This window comes from Monoraphidium neglectum (genome assembly GCF_000611645.1).
Source record: "Monoraphidium neglectum strain SAG 48.87 unplaced genomic scaffold scaffold01653, whole genome shotgun sequence".
Lineage (NCBI taxonomy): Eukaryota > Viridiplantae > Chlorophyta > Chlorophyceae > Sphaeropleales > Selenastraceae > Monoraphidium > Monoraphidium neglectum.
In genome coordinates, this window is record NW_014011975.1 from 1,324 (window position 1) to 13,064 (window position 11,741).

An 11,741-nucleotide genomic window follows, 5' to 3' on the forward strand; every position below is an offset into this window, starting at 1 on the left:
CTTCCACCGCCGCCACCGCCCCGGGCCCGCCCGCCGCCTCCGCCTCCGCCGCGCGCGCGCGAGACACCACCGCCGGCACGCGCGCCAGCCGGCGCCGCATCTCCGCGCCCTCGCCCGCCAGCTGCGCAGCAGTTGCCAGGAGGAACCGCAGGCGGTCGACGCGCGCGGCGTGGGTGGGCAGCTTCCACCAGGTGGACTCCGCCACAGTCTCCTGCGTGCAGGGGGCCGCAAAGGCGGGGCGGGGCGGGGCGTAGGCTTCGAGGTGGCAGGCCGTGCGCACGCAAAACGCGCACCCTTTGCGCCCTTCAGCGAGCGGCGACGTGCCGCCAGCTTGCATTGAGCGGCCCAGCCCGGGCCCCGAGTCCCACGCTGCCCAACCGCCCCGGGCTGAACCCATGACTGAGGTGTGCCTTCACAGCGCCCCGCCGACCCCTCCGCGGGCCGCCGGGTCGACGCCGCTTGCAGCGACCGGGTGGCGCCAACATGGTCGGCATCAACCCAAAGGTGAGGACCAAAGGTGAGGACCAAAGGGGAGGGCCGTCGCGCACCTGTGGAACAAAGAGCGTCTTCACCAGGGCCTCGTCGCCGGCGTCCCCGCACGCCTCGACCCGCGCCGCGCCGCGGCCGGCAACGCCCTTGCCGAAAAGGTAAAGATCCAGCTGCGGGAAGCGGAGGGACGGGGTCCAGATCAAGCGGGCAGGGGGTTTTGGCGCGCGGGGCCCTCTAGGGTGGGGGGCGCACGCCGTGGGGCTCGCGGGTTCCCGCGCTGTGGGGCCGGGGGCGGCCGCGCGCCCGGCCGCGGGGTTTGTGGGCGCTGCGCCCCGCCGCCCCCCCCCCCATTTGCAGCAGCGGCGCAGCCTGGCCCGCCGCGGCGGCACCGGCAGCGCCTGCGGCGGCGGCGTAAACGGGGTGGCTTATGAGGGGCCGAGCCCCGTCCCCCTCCCACTGCCACCCCACCCTCATCAAGGTAAAGCAACACCCCCCCCTTCCCCAGCCCACCAGGTCGTCGTCGACTGCAGCCATTTGCTCCCCTTGACCCACGGCCTCGCACGCCGGCGCCTCCGCCTCCTCGTCTGCCCCCGCGGCCTGGGGCACCAGGCCAGGGGGCTTGCCCTGCGCCAGGGCCGCCTTGTGCGCGACCACGTGCGGGGTGCAGCAGGGGGTGGGAGTGGGGTAGGTCGCCTCTTGATACACCTGCGTGCGGGGTGGGGTGATGCATGTGGGTGCGGCGAGTGCGTTTGCGTGCACGCAAGTGGGTCGGCATGTGAGAGCGTGTACGTGCACATGGGTGTGAGGTACACATAGTGTGCGCGCGCGTGCATGTGTGTGTGTGTGTGTGTGTGTGTGTGTGTGTGCGCGCGCGCGAGTATGTTGGAAGATGCAACGACAGCAGGCTGGCATCGGCCAGCAAGCGGCCAGCAAAACGAGGCACGGCAGCAAGGCGGCCATGCTGCAGGCAGCGGCGCAGCAGGCGCCCCGTCGCGGCCCCCCTGCGCTGCCCAACCACGCTCCTCTTGCAGCCAGGCCCCCTTCATTTACATCCGTAGCCCGACCGACCGCCCTGAAGCGGCCTGCAAGCAGCCAGCGCTCACCGCGCGGTAGTAATCCTCTGAGAGCTGCAGGAAGCTGCCCTTGTCGCCGCCGCCGCCGCCGCGGCCCCCCTTGCCGCCGCCGCCGCTCGTGTCGGGCGCCAGGTCGGCGGCGATGAAGAGCTCCCGCGTGTGTTCGTGCTCGCGGCAGGCGCGCACCGCTGAGAGGTCGGCCGCAAACGCCGAAAGCGCCTGTGAGTGCAGAAGGTCGTGGTGCAGGCGAACAAGAAGCGCTCGAGGATGCGCATTTGCCCTCTCTTGCCCAGCGCGCGGCGGATGGGCGGCGCCGGTCGAGGGGACGGCGCCGGCGCCCTCTGCTTACTGCTGGCGCAAAGAATGTGCTCCGTCTCGTCACGGCATGTGCCGTCTCGGCTGCCCCGTGCATACGCATGCGAGCGGACATCCACAGCCGCGCCTGACGATGCACAATGGCAGCCGCCGCGCCCCGCACGCGCACACGGGTCCGCGCCCACCTGCAGCAGGAAGTGGCGCAGCCGGTGCAGCCGCCCGACCCCCAGCTGCGGCAGCACGCGCTCGGCCAGCCCGTCCGCCCCCAGCGCAAAGGGGTCCTCGCCGACCACGCCCGGCAGCCACTGGTGCGCGGCCAGCTGCAGCGCGGTCAGCAGCGAGCCGCGCAGCAGGCCGTCGCGGCGCAGCGCGGCGAGCGCGTCGGCGGCGTCGGAGAGCAGTGTTGGCGCGTCGAGGTCGGATTTCAGGCGGGCTGCGGGGACGGGGGCGGAGTGTTTGCTTGTTGCATAGCGTGCATGTGTGTGTTTGTTGAGGGGGCCTGCAAGACGATGGGCATGCTGAAGTTGGGGCGGTGGGAGATATGGCGTACATCCAGCGTAGTTGGCGGTGAGATTACGGCCCATGCTTACAAAGGGCGGTCTGCCGCGGCCTGGGCTGCATGCTTGCAAGCGGCACCCCCCACCCAGGCCCGCATGACGGGAGCCCCTGCCCTCGTGGCACACCGTCCTCAGAGCCCAGCATGACACGCCGCATCAGCGCCTGGCCGGCCTGCAGGGCGCGGGGCAAGCGTTCCGTTCAGCGCGGGGTCCGAGGCGAGCAGCACTGTACTGTCGCTGGCGCCGGCGCAGCTGCGCGCGGCAGGGCGCCAGGAGCTTGGCTTCCCTGCTGCAGCGGCCACCCTTGGTGTCTGCGCCCATCGCCACGGCGCGCATGAGGGCCAGCCCGCCCACTTCAACTCCTGCACGACCCAGCCGGCCAACCAGCTGGCAGCCTGCTAGCCAGTCAACCGCAAGCCACACACTCACGTGTTCATACAAAAACACACACATACACGCATGCGCACACGTGAATACACACATGCACACACAAAAACGCATGCACACATGTACAGCCACAACTGCAATCCTCGATCACACACACACACACCCTCTCGCCCACCTCAGTCGTGAAATACTTCTGGATGCTCGAGCTGCGCCACTGAAACTCCCCCAACGTTAGCGACTCCAGCAGCACCAGGCGCAGAAGAACCGCCCTGTCGCCCGCGGCCCGCGCGGCCGCCTGGCCGGGCGGCACCTCCCCGCGCCCCGCCTGCAGCGCCGCAAAGCCGCGGACTAGGTTGTGCCCCTGCGCCTTCCAGGCGTACGGGGCGCCGCCGCAGTCCGAGTCAATCTGGTGGGGCCGCGGTGGTGGGCGCGGGGAGAGGCTTGAGGGCGAGGCCTCGGCGAGGCGGAGGGCTGCCGCGGCTGCGTGGTGGCTGCTCGTGATTGGGGCTGTCCCTGAGCGTCTGCCACGCCACAGGGCCGCAGTGCTGGGCCGATCTGAGCGCTGTATGCGCAAAGGAGGATGCATCTGACGCGGGTGCCATTTGTGTGGCATTTGCAAAGTGCTCACGTAGTCCCATTCAAAGTCGTCTGGCAAGTAATCCAGCGACTTGATTTGCAGCTGGTGGAAGCCGTCATCTGGTGTGTGGAGTTGTGCGTGATCATGTGTGTGTTGGGTGGGTGCTGATGTGCATGTACATGCATGCACGGATGCATGTGCTTGTGTGTGTGTGTGTGTGTGTGTGTGTGTGTGTGTGTGTGTGTGTGGTGTGTGCGCATGTGCTTGTGTGCGGCACGCATGCGCGCGGGTTCTACATGCCTGCAACCCGATACGTGCAGACGCACGCGCATGCATGCAGGCATGCATGCATGCTGCATGTGTGAATGCAGATTTGCACACACATGCAGCAGGCATGCGTGCCTGCACATCCGTGGCGCATGCATGCCATTTGCATGCGCTTGCGGGTATCCAGCACGCATGTGTGCGCTCTGTTCTACAGACAGGCGTGTCAGCATTGCACAGCCAGCATGTGACAGGAGCAATTGTCTGGTGTGGCTAGAGCGCAGCAGGCTGCAGGGCAGTCCTGTGGTCCCCACCTGTCAAGGTGGCGATCTCCAGCTCCCGCAGGTACTTGGAAAGGGGATCCTCCTTTGGGGGGGACGGGGGATGATGGGTTTGAGGAGCGATTGTGGGGTTGAGGAGGGGGAGCGGTGAGGGCGAAAAGGTCCCTGACATTATGTTCTGAGTCGAGATGAGATTTGCCAAGTCACACTGAGAGGGTGAGTGTGTGTGCGTGTGTGTGCGTGTGTGTGTGCGTGTGTGTGTGTGTTTTTTTTTGTGTGTGTGTGTGTTGGAGGGGAGGGGGCGGGGTGCGTCCGCATTAGGGACGTCCTCAAAGCCTGTGCGGCGGCTGACGGGGCAGCTGCTTAGCAGGTCAACCCCCCCAAAGCAAGGCGCCTCCCATGACAAGTCCCTGCTCACGTTGGCGAACGCACGTGCCCACATGTGGCTCCCCGTCGCGCCGCTCTCGCGCCCCAGGGGCACCACCGCCGCCAGCTCCTGCGGCCCAGCGCCCTCCGCCTCCGCTGCTGCGGCGGCGGCCACGCCACCAGTCCACTCCTCCACCTGCCCCAGATAGACGTCTCGCGCGCTGGGCACGCCGCCCGCATGCAGCCGCGGCTCCAAGTGGGCGCGCAGTGCCCGCGACGGCGGCGCGCACTGCGGTGAGAGAGCGGGCCGCGGCGGCGGGCTGGGCCAATGTCAGGTGCGCAGCCGCGTCTGGCGAGGCCGCGCGCGTTGGCCGCGGCTTCCTACTTTTTGAATCGGTCATAATACGCAGGCGTGCTCGCCTGCAGGGCAGTCCAACCCGTCGCCACCAGACCGCCCCCTCCCCCGCAAAGGCAGCGCAACCCCCGGCGCCCAACCGCCCGGGCTCCGCACGCACCGCCTCCTCGCCAGCCTGCTCCAGCGCCGCTGGCAGCCCCAGCGCTGCGGTGTGGCGCGGCGCGCCGTCCTCGTCGATGCCGTGCGCAATGTAGGACACCCACGCCTCCGGCGCCGCCGCCAGCGCCTCCAGCTGCGCCTTGACCTCTCGCTCGCGCTCCCCCTCCGCGGCGGGCGCCGCCAGCGACTGCGGGCGCAGCCGAGGTGCGCATGCGAGTGCGCGTGTGGGCGCATGGCGTTGCGCGTGCACCGTGGACAAATGCAACCCCGCCGATCCGCTCTCGCGGAGCAACGGGGCCGCATGCGCCGTCCGCTTTCCAGCCCGCCGGCAGGCGGAGCAGCCCCGCGCGCCCCCCTGCCCTCCCCCGGTGGTAGATGACATCATCGTCCGTCACCGCACCTCTGGCAGGTGCCAGGTGCGCGTCATCGCCGTGATGATGTCAGTCAGATCCGCCCCCGGCCTGACGAGGCCCCGCAGCAGCTCGGTCAGCTTGGCGCCGCGCGGCACGGCCGTCATCGCCCGCAGCGCCGCCATGCGCGCCTCGGGGGTGGGCGCCGGCTTCAGCTGCCGGCGGATGTGGTCCAAGACCTTGGGGGGAGGGGCGGCGTTGCGAAAGCATGGGCGGCATGCAACGGTCAATAGTACAGCTTTCCAAATGCCCCTGGCCGGCGCAGATCCGGCAGCCGGTGCTGCCCACCCATGCTGCACGGGTCCGCCTCCGCCGCGGCACCGGTGCGCCTCCGCGACCGCACCCCTCCAACTCCGCCCCACCTTCTTGGCATTCTCCTGCCGCGCCCTCGTCCGCTCGTCAACCTTCTTGTCCACCTTTGGCGGCCGCAGCTCGCCCCGCCTCTTGTCCTCCTTGGCCGCCGCCGCCGCGCCGCGCCGGCCAGGGGCGTCGCCGCCTGCCTGCTGCTCGGCGGCGGCAGCCCCCGCAGGCAGCGCCGGCTGCGGCTGCTGCTGCGGTTGCTGGTCATCCTGCAAAGCCGGGCCGATGGACAGGCAATAACATGCATGGGCGATTCAGCATCAGCCAGCGCATGGCTGCGAGAATTGGAAGTCATCAGCCAGAACCCTGACACGCGCATGTGAGCCCGCCCGCGCCCGCAGCCGCGGGGTGGGCCTCGGAGGCAGCAGCGCCGCCCCTACCCCCGCAGCGCACGCACCTTGGCCGCTGGTCCCAGCGCTTTGACGGCATTTCCATAGTTGAGGACCACGGGTTTCATCCTGTCCCGCAGCTCGGTCTGCTCGGCCCCCACCGACGCCGCCCTCAGCGCCTGGTAGTGCGCCTTGTAGAACGCGTCCCAGGTCTCCTTGTAGGCGGCCGCCAGCGCGAGCGACGTGCTGCCTTTCTTGGCCTCCCACGGCGGGTTCTCCTGGAATATGTTGACGAACGCCGCCTCGTCCTCCCAGCCGGCCGCCAGGTTCTCGACAACAAAGTTCGCCAGGTTCCGCAAATGTAAGTTGTGCACTGCAACGCCGCTAATGTCGGCGTCGTCGAAGCCGTCGGCCTCACGCAGCAGCAGCTGGATGCTCAAGAGGTCGACGCGCAGCTGGATTCCTGTCATGGAGCGGTACCCGCGGTATTCCAGGCCGTGCCGCAGCACTTCGACTGCCTGCTCCAGCAGCAGGAGGACGCGCTGCACGTCGTCGTTGGGCGGCCGTGCGCCCAGCGCCACCAGCTTCTGCAGGTCCGCGCCGATCGCTCTCACGATATGACCAAAGACCAGCCGATGCAGGAACTCCTTGCTGCCGCCCTCCCCGGCGGCGGCCTCAAACTTTGCCGCACCGTCGCGCTCCGCCCAGGCCAGCGCCGACTGCAGCTGCGCAGCCGTCGCCGCAGCTGTATCCGAGCCATCAAACTTCTTCGCGGTCTTGGAAATAGCTTTCAAGAAGCTAAACCAGTAGTTTCTTGCGTCGTACAGCCCGCTGCCCGAGCTGACGTCCAAGCTGGGCGAGACGCCCTTCCTAGGAGCCATGATGGATCAATTAGATGATATTCATGCTCACCATGCCCAAAGAGACCGCATGCAGACAAGGGTGTGTGCACATAGGTGCTGTATGCCGTCCTGCGCGTGGTTGTAGGCAGGCAAGAGAAGGCACCGCTATCCACCTAGGTTAAAGACAAGTGTACGCGGCCTTGACAGCACCAAAAGGAATGGAGCGGCAGATCACTCCTGATCTGAGAGTGACAAAGAGCAAGCTGCGCCTTGAATGTGCTCGACAAGAATTGAGGCGGAGTTGCGTAAAAATCAAATTTTCCACTGCGATGGCACCTGCTTTTTGGCGCCCCAACGTGCCTGGAGACAGGGCATGTGATTTTCTGAACGCACATGCATTGCTCAAACAGCCTCGACATGCCACTGAAGCTAAGATAATAGTCATGCAGCCATTTGAGAGTGTCGATGCAATTGCAAATATAGCCGTGTAGCAAGCAATAGGTTGGTCAACGGTGTTTGACGCTTTGACCGCCAATGCTTTGGCTTACATGCCTGAATTGCCTCCAGTAAACGTCCCTCTGTCTACGAGGTTGCAACAGTGCGGTCAGACATTAGATATCATGGTAATGGTGGCTGGCCAGGCATATTGAGCACAAACATAACTGCAAATTCAAGCCCGCTAGGGCTAGTGGTGTGGCGGCTGACAATTGACCAGTTGTTGAGTCGCCCAATACAAGTGTTTAGGGGAGGAAGGAAAGGCCCAGCTCTTGGCACTTTGCAAAGGCACAAGTGTGGTGGCACATTAGCAACGACCACACTGCATGATGGAATTGTTTACAAGCATGCAATCAGTGCCAGCGGCAGTTTTTCTATCCAATTCTCGCATATGTCTAATCTGAAAGCATGCCGGCAAGCCGGTGTGTTGGCATCGGTACTTGAACTCGGGGCTTGTGTTGGGGCTTGTGCCGGGCAGTGACTTATCTGTGCTCGCCTGTGTGGCACATTGTGCCATTCTGTAATTGTTGCAAACTCTTGCATTACTTCCGGCCACTGGGTCTATCGTAGCAGGCCTCGTGCGAGCCAAGAAGCGCGCACACACTGTGCACCTGAGAGCACGCCTGGCCTGCAGTGCCTCCGCAGAGAGCCACCAAAGGATATGCATAGCCCCAGGCCAAGGCTGACAGTACAATCGACAACATTCATATAATTGTGGTCGCAACACCTACAAGAGTCGCCTGATCATCTCTGAAAGTACACGTACGTAGAACCCCCCAGTCGACTAGCCACAGTTGTCATGCAGCGGACCGTCAGGAGTCTTGTGGTATTATAAGTCAACACACTGTCGGCATAGGCCAGTACGGATGCCGCCGCGGGTCGCAAGCACTGCGCAGGCACGGGCGCCCACCAGCAGCGCCTGCCTGACGCTTGACGGCGCAGTGCTAATGGCTGTCGACCTCCTGGGCCCCCAGGCCGCGCCGCGGCGCTTCCCCAAGAAGCACGAGCTCGCCGTTGGTCAAGGCTTCGTCCACGACCAGCTGGAAGCCGACCCCGGCGGCAGCGTCGCGCCGGAGACGTGGAGGCGCGTCGTCTCGCTGCTGGAATGCGCCGACCCGGCCATAGCCACCAACGCCGCCGGCCTCCTGGACACACTCCTCCTCAGCTCCCCCGCGCGCCTCGCGTCCTTCGTCGCGTGCGGCGCCGCGACGCGCGTGCTGCGGCTCGCGCCGGCGCTGCTCGGCGGCCCGGGCGCGGACGCGGCGCGCGTCGCGGAGCTCGGGAGCGTGCTGGAGGAGGTCGCGAAGCAGGTGGCGCCGCTGCCCCGAGACGTGCTCGATGCGCTGGCAGACGCCTTGAAGCGCGCCTGCGGGCCGCCCGCGGCCGCCTTCCCCAAGCCGCCGAAGGGCTCTGCGGTCTTCTGCACCGTGAACGTCGGCCCCGCGTGCGCGGCCGGCGCGGCGCTCGGCCAGGCGATGATGCACCGCCCGGAGGACTCGGACCGCCTGGCAAGCCCGCGGCACGCGGGGCTGGTGGAGGCAGCCGTCGGCGCGGTCGGCGCGGGGCGCGAGGGGTGGGACCGCGGCGTGGGGCGGTTCCTGAATGTCATAGCCGGCTCGGGCCACGCGCTCATGGTCGCCGCCGCCCTCGAAGCCGACGGCCGCGCGCTGGGCCGCCTGACCGCCACGCTCGGCGGCGGGCCGGCCGCCATCCGCGCGGCCGACCTGCTGCGGCGCTTGTGGATGGTGGGGCGCTGCTCGGAGGCGGCGGTCCCAGCGACGGTGGGCAGCCTGGCGGGGATGCTGGCACCGAGCAACGAAATGCACGTGCGGGTGGCGGCCGCCGCGGCGCTCAGCGAGATGGCGCTGGCCGGCGCAGACGCGCAGCGCCATGCGCTGCGCGGCCCCGGCGGTGCGCTGCACGCGCTCGTCGCGGCGCTCGGCGCCGCCGACGGCCGGTGCGGCACCGCCGACGCGCTCGCGCTGCACGCAGCCACGGCGCTCGTGCGGCACAGCGTCTCGCAGCCGGCGAGCGCCGACCTCGGTGCCATCGACGAGGCCTCGGCCGTGGTGGTCACGTCCGAGGTTGCGCGCGCACCCGCGGCGCTGGCCGGCCTCGGGCGGCTGCTGTCCGCCCCGCTGCCCTCTGAGGTCCGGCCGTGCGCCTCGCCACACGCGATCGGCGGCGTCTGCTTTGAGTGCCTGGCAGACTACACTGCGATAATCCTGCGCGTGATCTTCACAGGCGCGACGCACGAGCCGGACCCGCGCCGCAAGGCCGCCGCCGGCGCCGCGTTCGTGTCGCCGCCGCTCCTGCGCAGCGTCGCCGCCGCGATTTGCGAGACGTGGCGCACACAGCGCACGGGCGCGTGCAGGGACTGCTGCATCGCGCTGCTGGCCCTGGTTAACGGTATGGGCGAGGGGTACGCGGCCCGGGCCCTCGCTGCTGCGCCCGACCTCCTCCAAGCCGTGGACGCCTGCGTCCCAAAGAGCGCGTTCAACATTGCCGCGGCAATGTGGGACCCATATTATCAGCTGCTCTACGAGTTGGAGAGGGCAGCGGCGCAAGCCCACGGCCAGCCGGCCGAACCTCGCACGAGTCCAGCGCCGGGCTCGACGGGCGCGGAGGCAGCGCGCCGCGGCGGGCCGGCCGCCGGCCGGGCCGCGGCCGGGGTCGGGCCGCCGGCCGCAGCGGCTGGGCAGCAGCGGCCGCGGCAGGGGCTGAGTCGGGGCTTCCTGGCGGCGAGGCCCAAGGCGGCTGCCGGGGTGTCGGCGGCAGGCGTGCAGGCGCGCCCAGGAGGATCAGCAGCCGCAGCCGCGCCCGCAGCAGCAGCGGCAATCGCAGCGGCAACAGCAGCGCCAGCGGCAGCAGCTGCAGCAACATCCACAAAATCAGCGACAGCAGCAGTAGAAGCAGCAGCAGCAGCAGCAGCAGCAGGACGCTCTAACAGCGGGTCTGCAGCAAGCGGTGCGACGGCAGTGGTGGCGGCGTGCGCTCCGCGAAACCTGACTCAGCCGCAGGCAAGCCCGTCGCCACCTTCTCAGCAGCAGCAGCAGCAGCAGCAGCAGCAGCGGCGGCATGAGCGTCCAGGGCCACAGCATGCATCGCCGCCACCAGGCGTGGCACCTCCCCGCAGTGCTGCCGCGGAGGCCGTGCCCCAAAATTCACAAGAGACGCAAGCCACACCGGCCCAGCCCCAGCCGCCGAGCCAGCGGTGCCGCACAACGGCGCGGAAGGGTGAGCGCGCGCCGGCCGGCGCGGCGGGCGCGTGCGCGGTATGCGGCAGGGCGGCGGGCGGGGAGGGGGTGAAGCTGCGGTGGTGCGAGGGCTGCTTCACCGTGAAGTACTGCGGCACGGACTGCCAGCGGGCGGCCTGGAAGGCACACAGGGCCGAGTGCCACGCTGCACAGGCCAGCCGCGCCAGCAGCAAAAGTCGCAATGCGGACGGCAGCACGGCGGCGGCTGCGGAAGGGGCGAGCGGCGGTGGCGGGGGGTCTAGGGGCGTTGGGGCCAGCAGCAGTCGCGGGTTGCCATCGGGTTGATGCGGCCTTCTTAGCTGTGAGAACAGCCATGCCTTCTCTGGGCAGCCCGGCACTGTTCGTGCGCGTGAGAGAGTCTTTGCGGTGTGAGAGACCCCGCCGTATTGGCGTTTCTGTCTATATCTTTGAAGACCTTGGCTCTACCAGAGAGGCAAAGGGGCCCCTGTGTGCGCCGACCCATTTTCCCCCAGGCCAGAGATTCTTGCATGGCCGCTTGGTGCGGGCCCCTGCCGTGTGTTCGCGTCGGCTGTGTGTTCTCTGCAGGAGGGCGCGTCCCCGTGCCTCGCTTTGACCGCCCACATGTCGTGTGCAGGTCCCAGCATTGTGTGTATACGTACCAGGCAAATCCCCCTCTGGCCTGGACGATTTTTGAGGAGGGGAGAAGGAGCTGCGGTGTTGACGGCTTGGATGATGTCAGTGCTTTGGGAGTCGGGTTTTTTTCGCGGCCGCAGCTTTGCTTGGTGCCTATTTGCATTCCAGCTCCCGCCACTCAATTACTGGTCGCAGTTGAAGTTGTCTGTGACAAATGCAATCATCTGTGACAAGTGTAGTTGGATGGAGAGTGGCAGGCCATGACTGGTCACAGCTCGACAGCGTGCCAGTAATCCACCTTACTGTCCTGTAAATCAGCGGTCGGACCATTACAAGCCTCCGCCTCCTGCCACAGCCGAGGCAGGCGGGGTCATGGACGTGACCGCCCTGACTTAAATCGCCGCCGCCGCCCGCGCGCCACCGGGGTACGCCCTGACCAATGGGTCGACAAACCCCTCCAGCAGCGTCCGCCCGTTGACCACTTTTGACGCCAGCGCCAGGAACCGTACCCCGGACCCCGGCCGGCGCTCGATGAACCGCAGGGCGGAGATCTCTGAGAAGGTAGCGCCCCCGAGGAAGACAACCAGCACCGTCTCTTTGCCTTCCTCCGCCCCGCCGCCCTCCGCCCCCG

The 11,741-nt window shown here is 67.7% G+C and overlaps 3 protein-coding genes across 3 annotated transcripts in view; 1 reads left to right on the forward strand and 2 right to left on the reverse strand.

Annotated features, from left to right (window-relative positions):
* The window catches only part of MNEG_8604 (hypothetical protein), a gene marked incomplete at both ends in the record, with an annotated part of 7,500 nt that extends 697 nt beyond the window's left edge, over positions 1-6,803 (reverse strand). Inside the window, 14 exons of the mRNA XM_014042921.1 lie at positions 8-211; positions 549-659; positions 1,000-1,194; positions 1,593-1,781; positions 2,063-2,310; positions 2,561-2,606; positions 2,997-3,227; positions 3,450-3,517; positions 3,977-4,028; positions 4,362-4,598; positions 4,825-5,010; positions 5,224-5,412; positions 5,596-5,802; positions 5,991-6,803. Coding sequence (XP_013898375.1) covers positions 8-211; positions 549-659; positions 1,000-1,194; positions 1,593-1,781; positions 2,063-2,310; positions 2,561-2,606; positions 2,997-3,227; positions 3,450-3,517; positions 3,977-4,028; positions 4,362-4,598; positions 4,825-5,010; positions 5,224-5,412; positions 5,596-5,802; positions 5,991-6,803 — 2,976 coding nt within the window. The remainder of the gene's footprint in view (positions 1-7; positions 212-548; positions 660-999; positions 1,195-1,592; positions 1,782-2,062; positions 2,311-2,560; positions 2,607-2,996; positions 3,228-3,449; positions 3,518-3,976; positions 4,029-4,361; positions 4,599-4,824; positions 5,011-5,223; positions 5,413-5,595; positions 5,803-5,990) is intronic.
* Positions 6,804-8,206: 1,403 nt separating this feature from the next.
* MNEG_8605 (hypothetical protein) lies at positions 8,207-10,341 on the forward strand (the record flags this gene model as incomplete). The annotated part of the gene is made up of 2 exons (XM_014042922.1): positions 8,207-9,668; positions 10,280-10,341. The coding sequence occupies 2 exons, from the start codon at positions 8,207-8,209 to the stop codon at positions 10,339-10,341; spliced, it is 1,524 nt and encodes a 507-aa protein (XP_013898376.1).
* Positions 10,342-11,502: 1,161 nt separating this feature from the next.
* Positions 11,503-11,730, reverse strand: MNEG_8606 (hypothetical protein; the record flags this gene model as incomplete). The annotated part of the gene is made up of 1 exon (XM_014042923.1): positions 11,503-11,730. A coding segment is annotated over one exon (228 nt), but the record flags the coding sequence as incomplete, so codon positions are not given.
* Between the last annotated feature and the right edge of the window lie 11 nt (positions 11,731-11,741).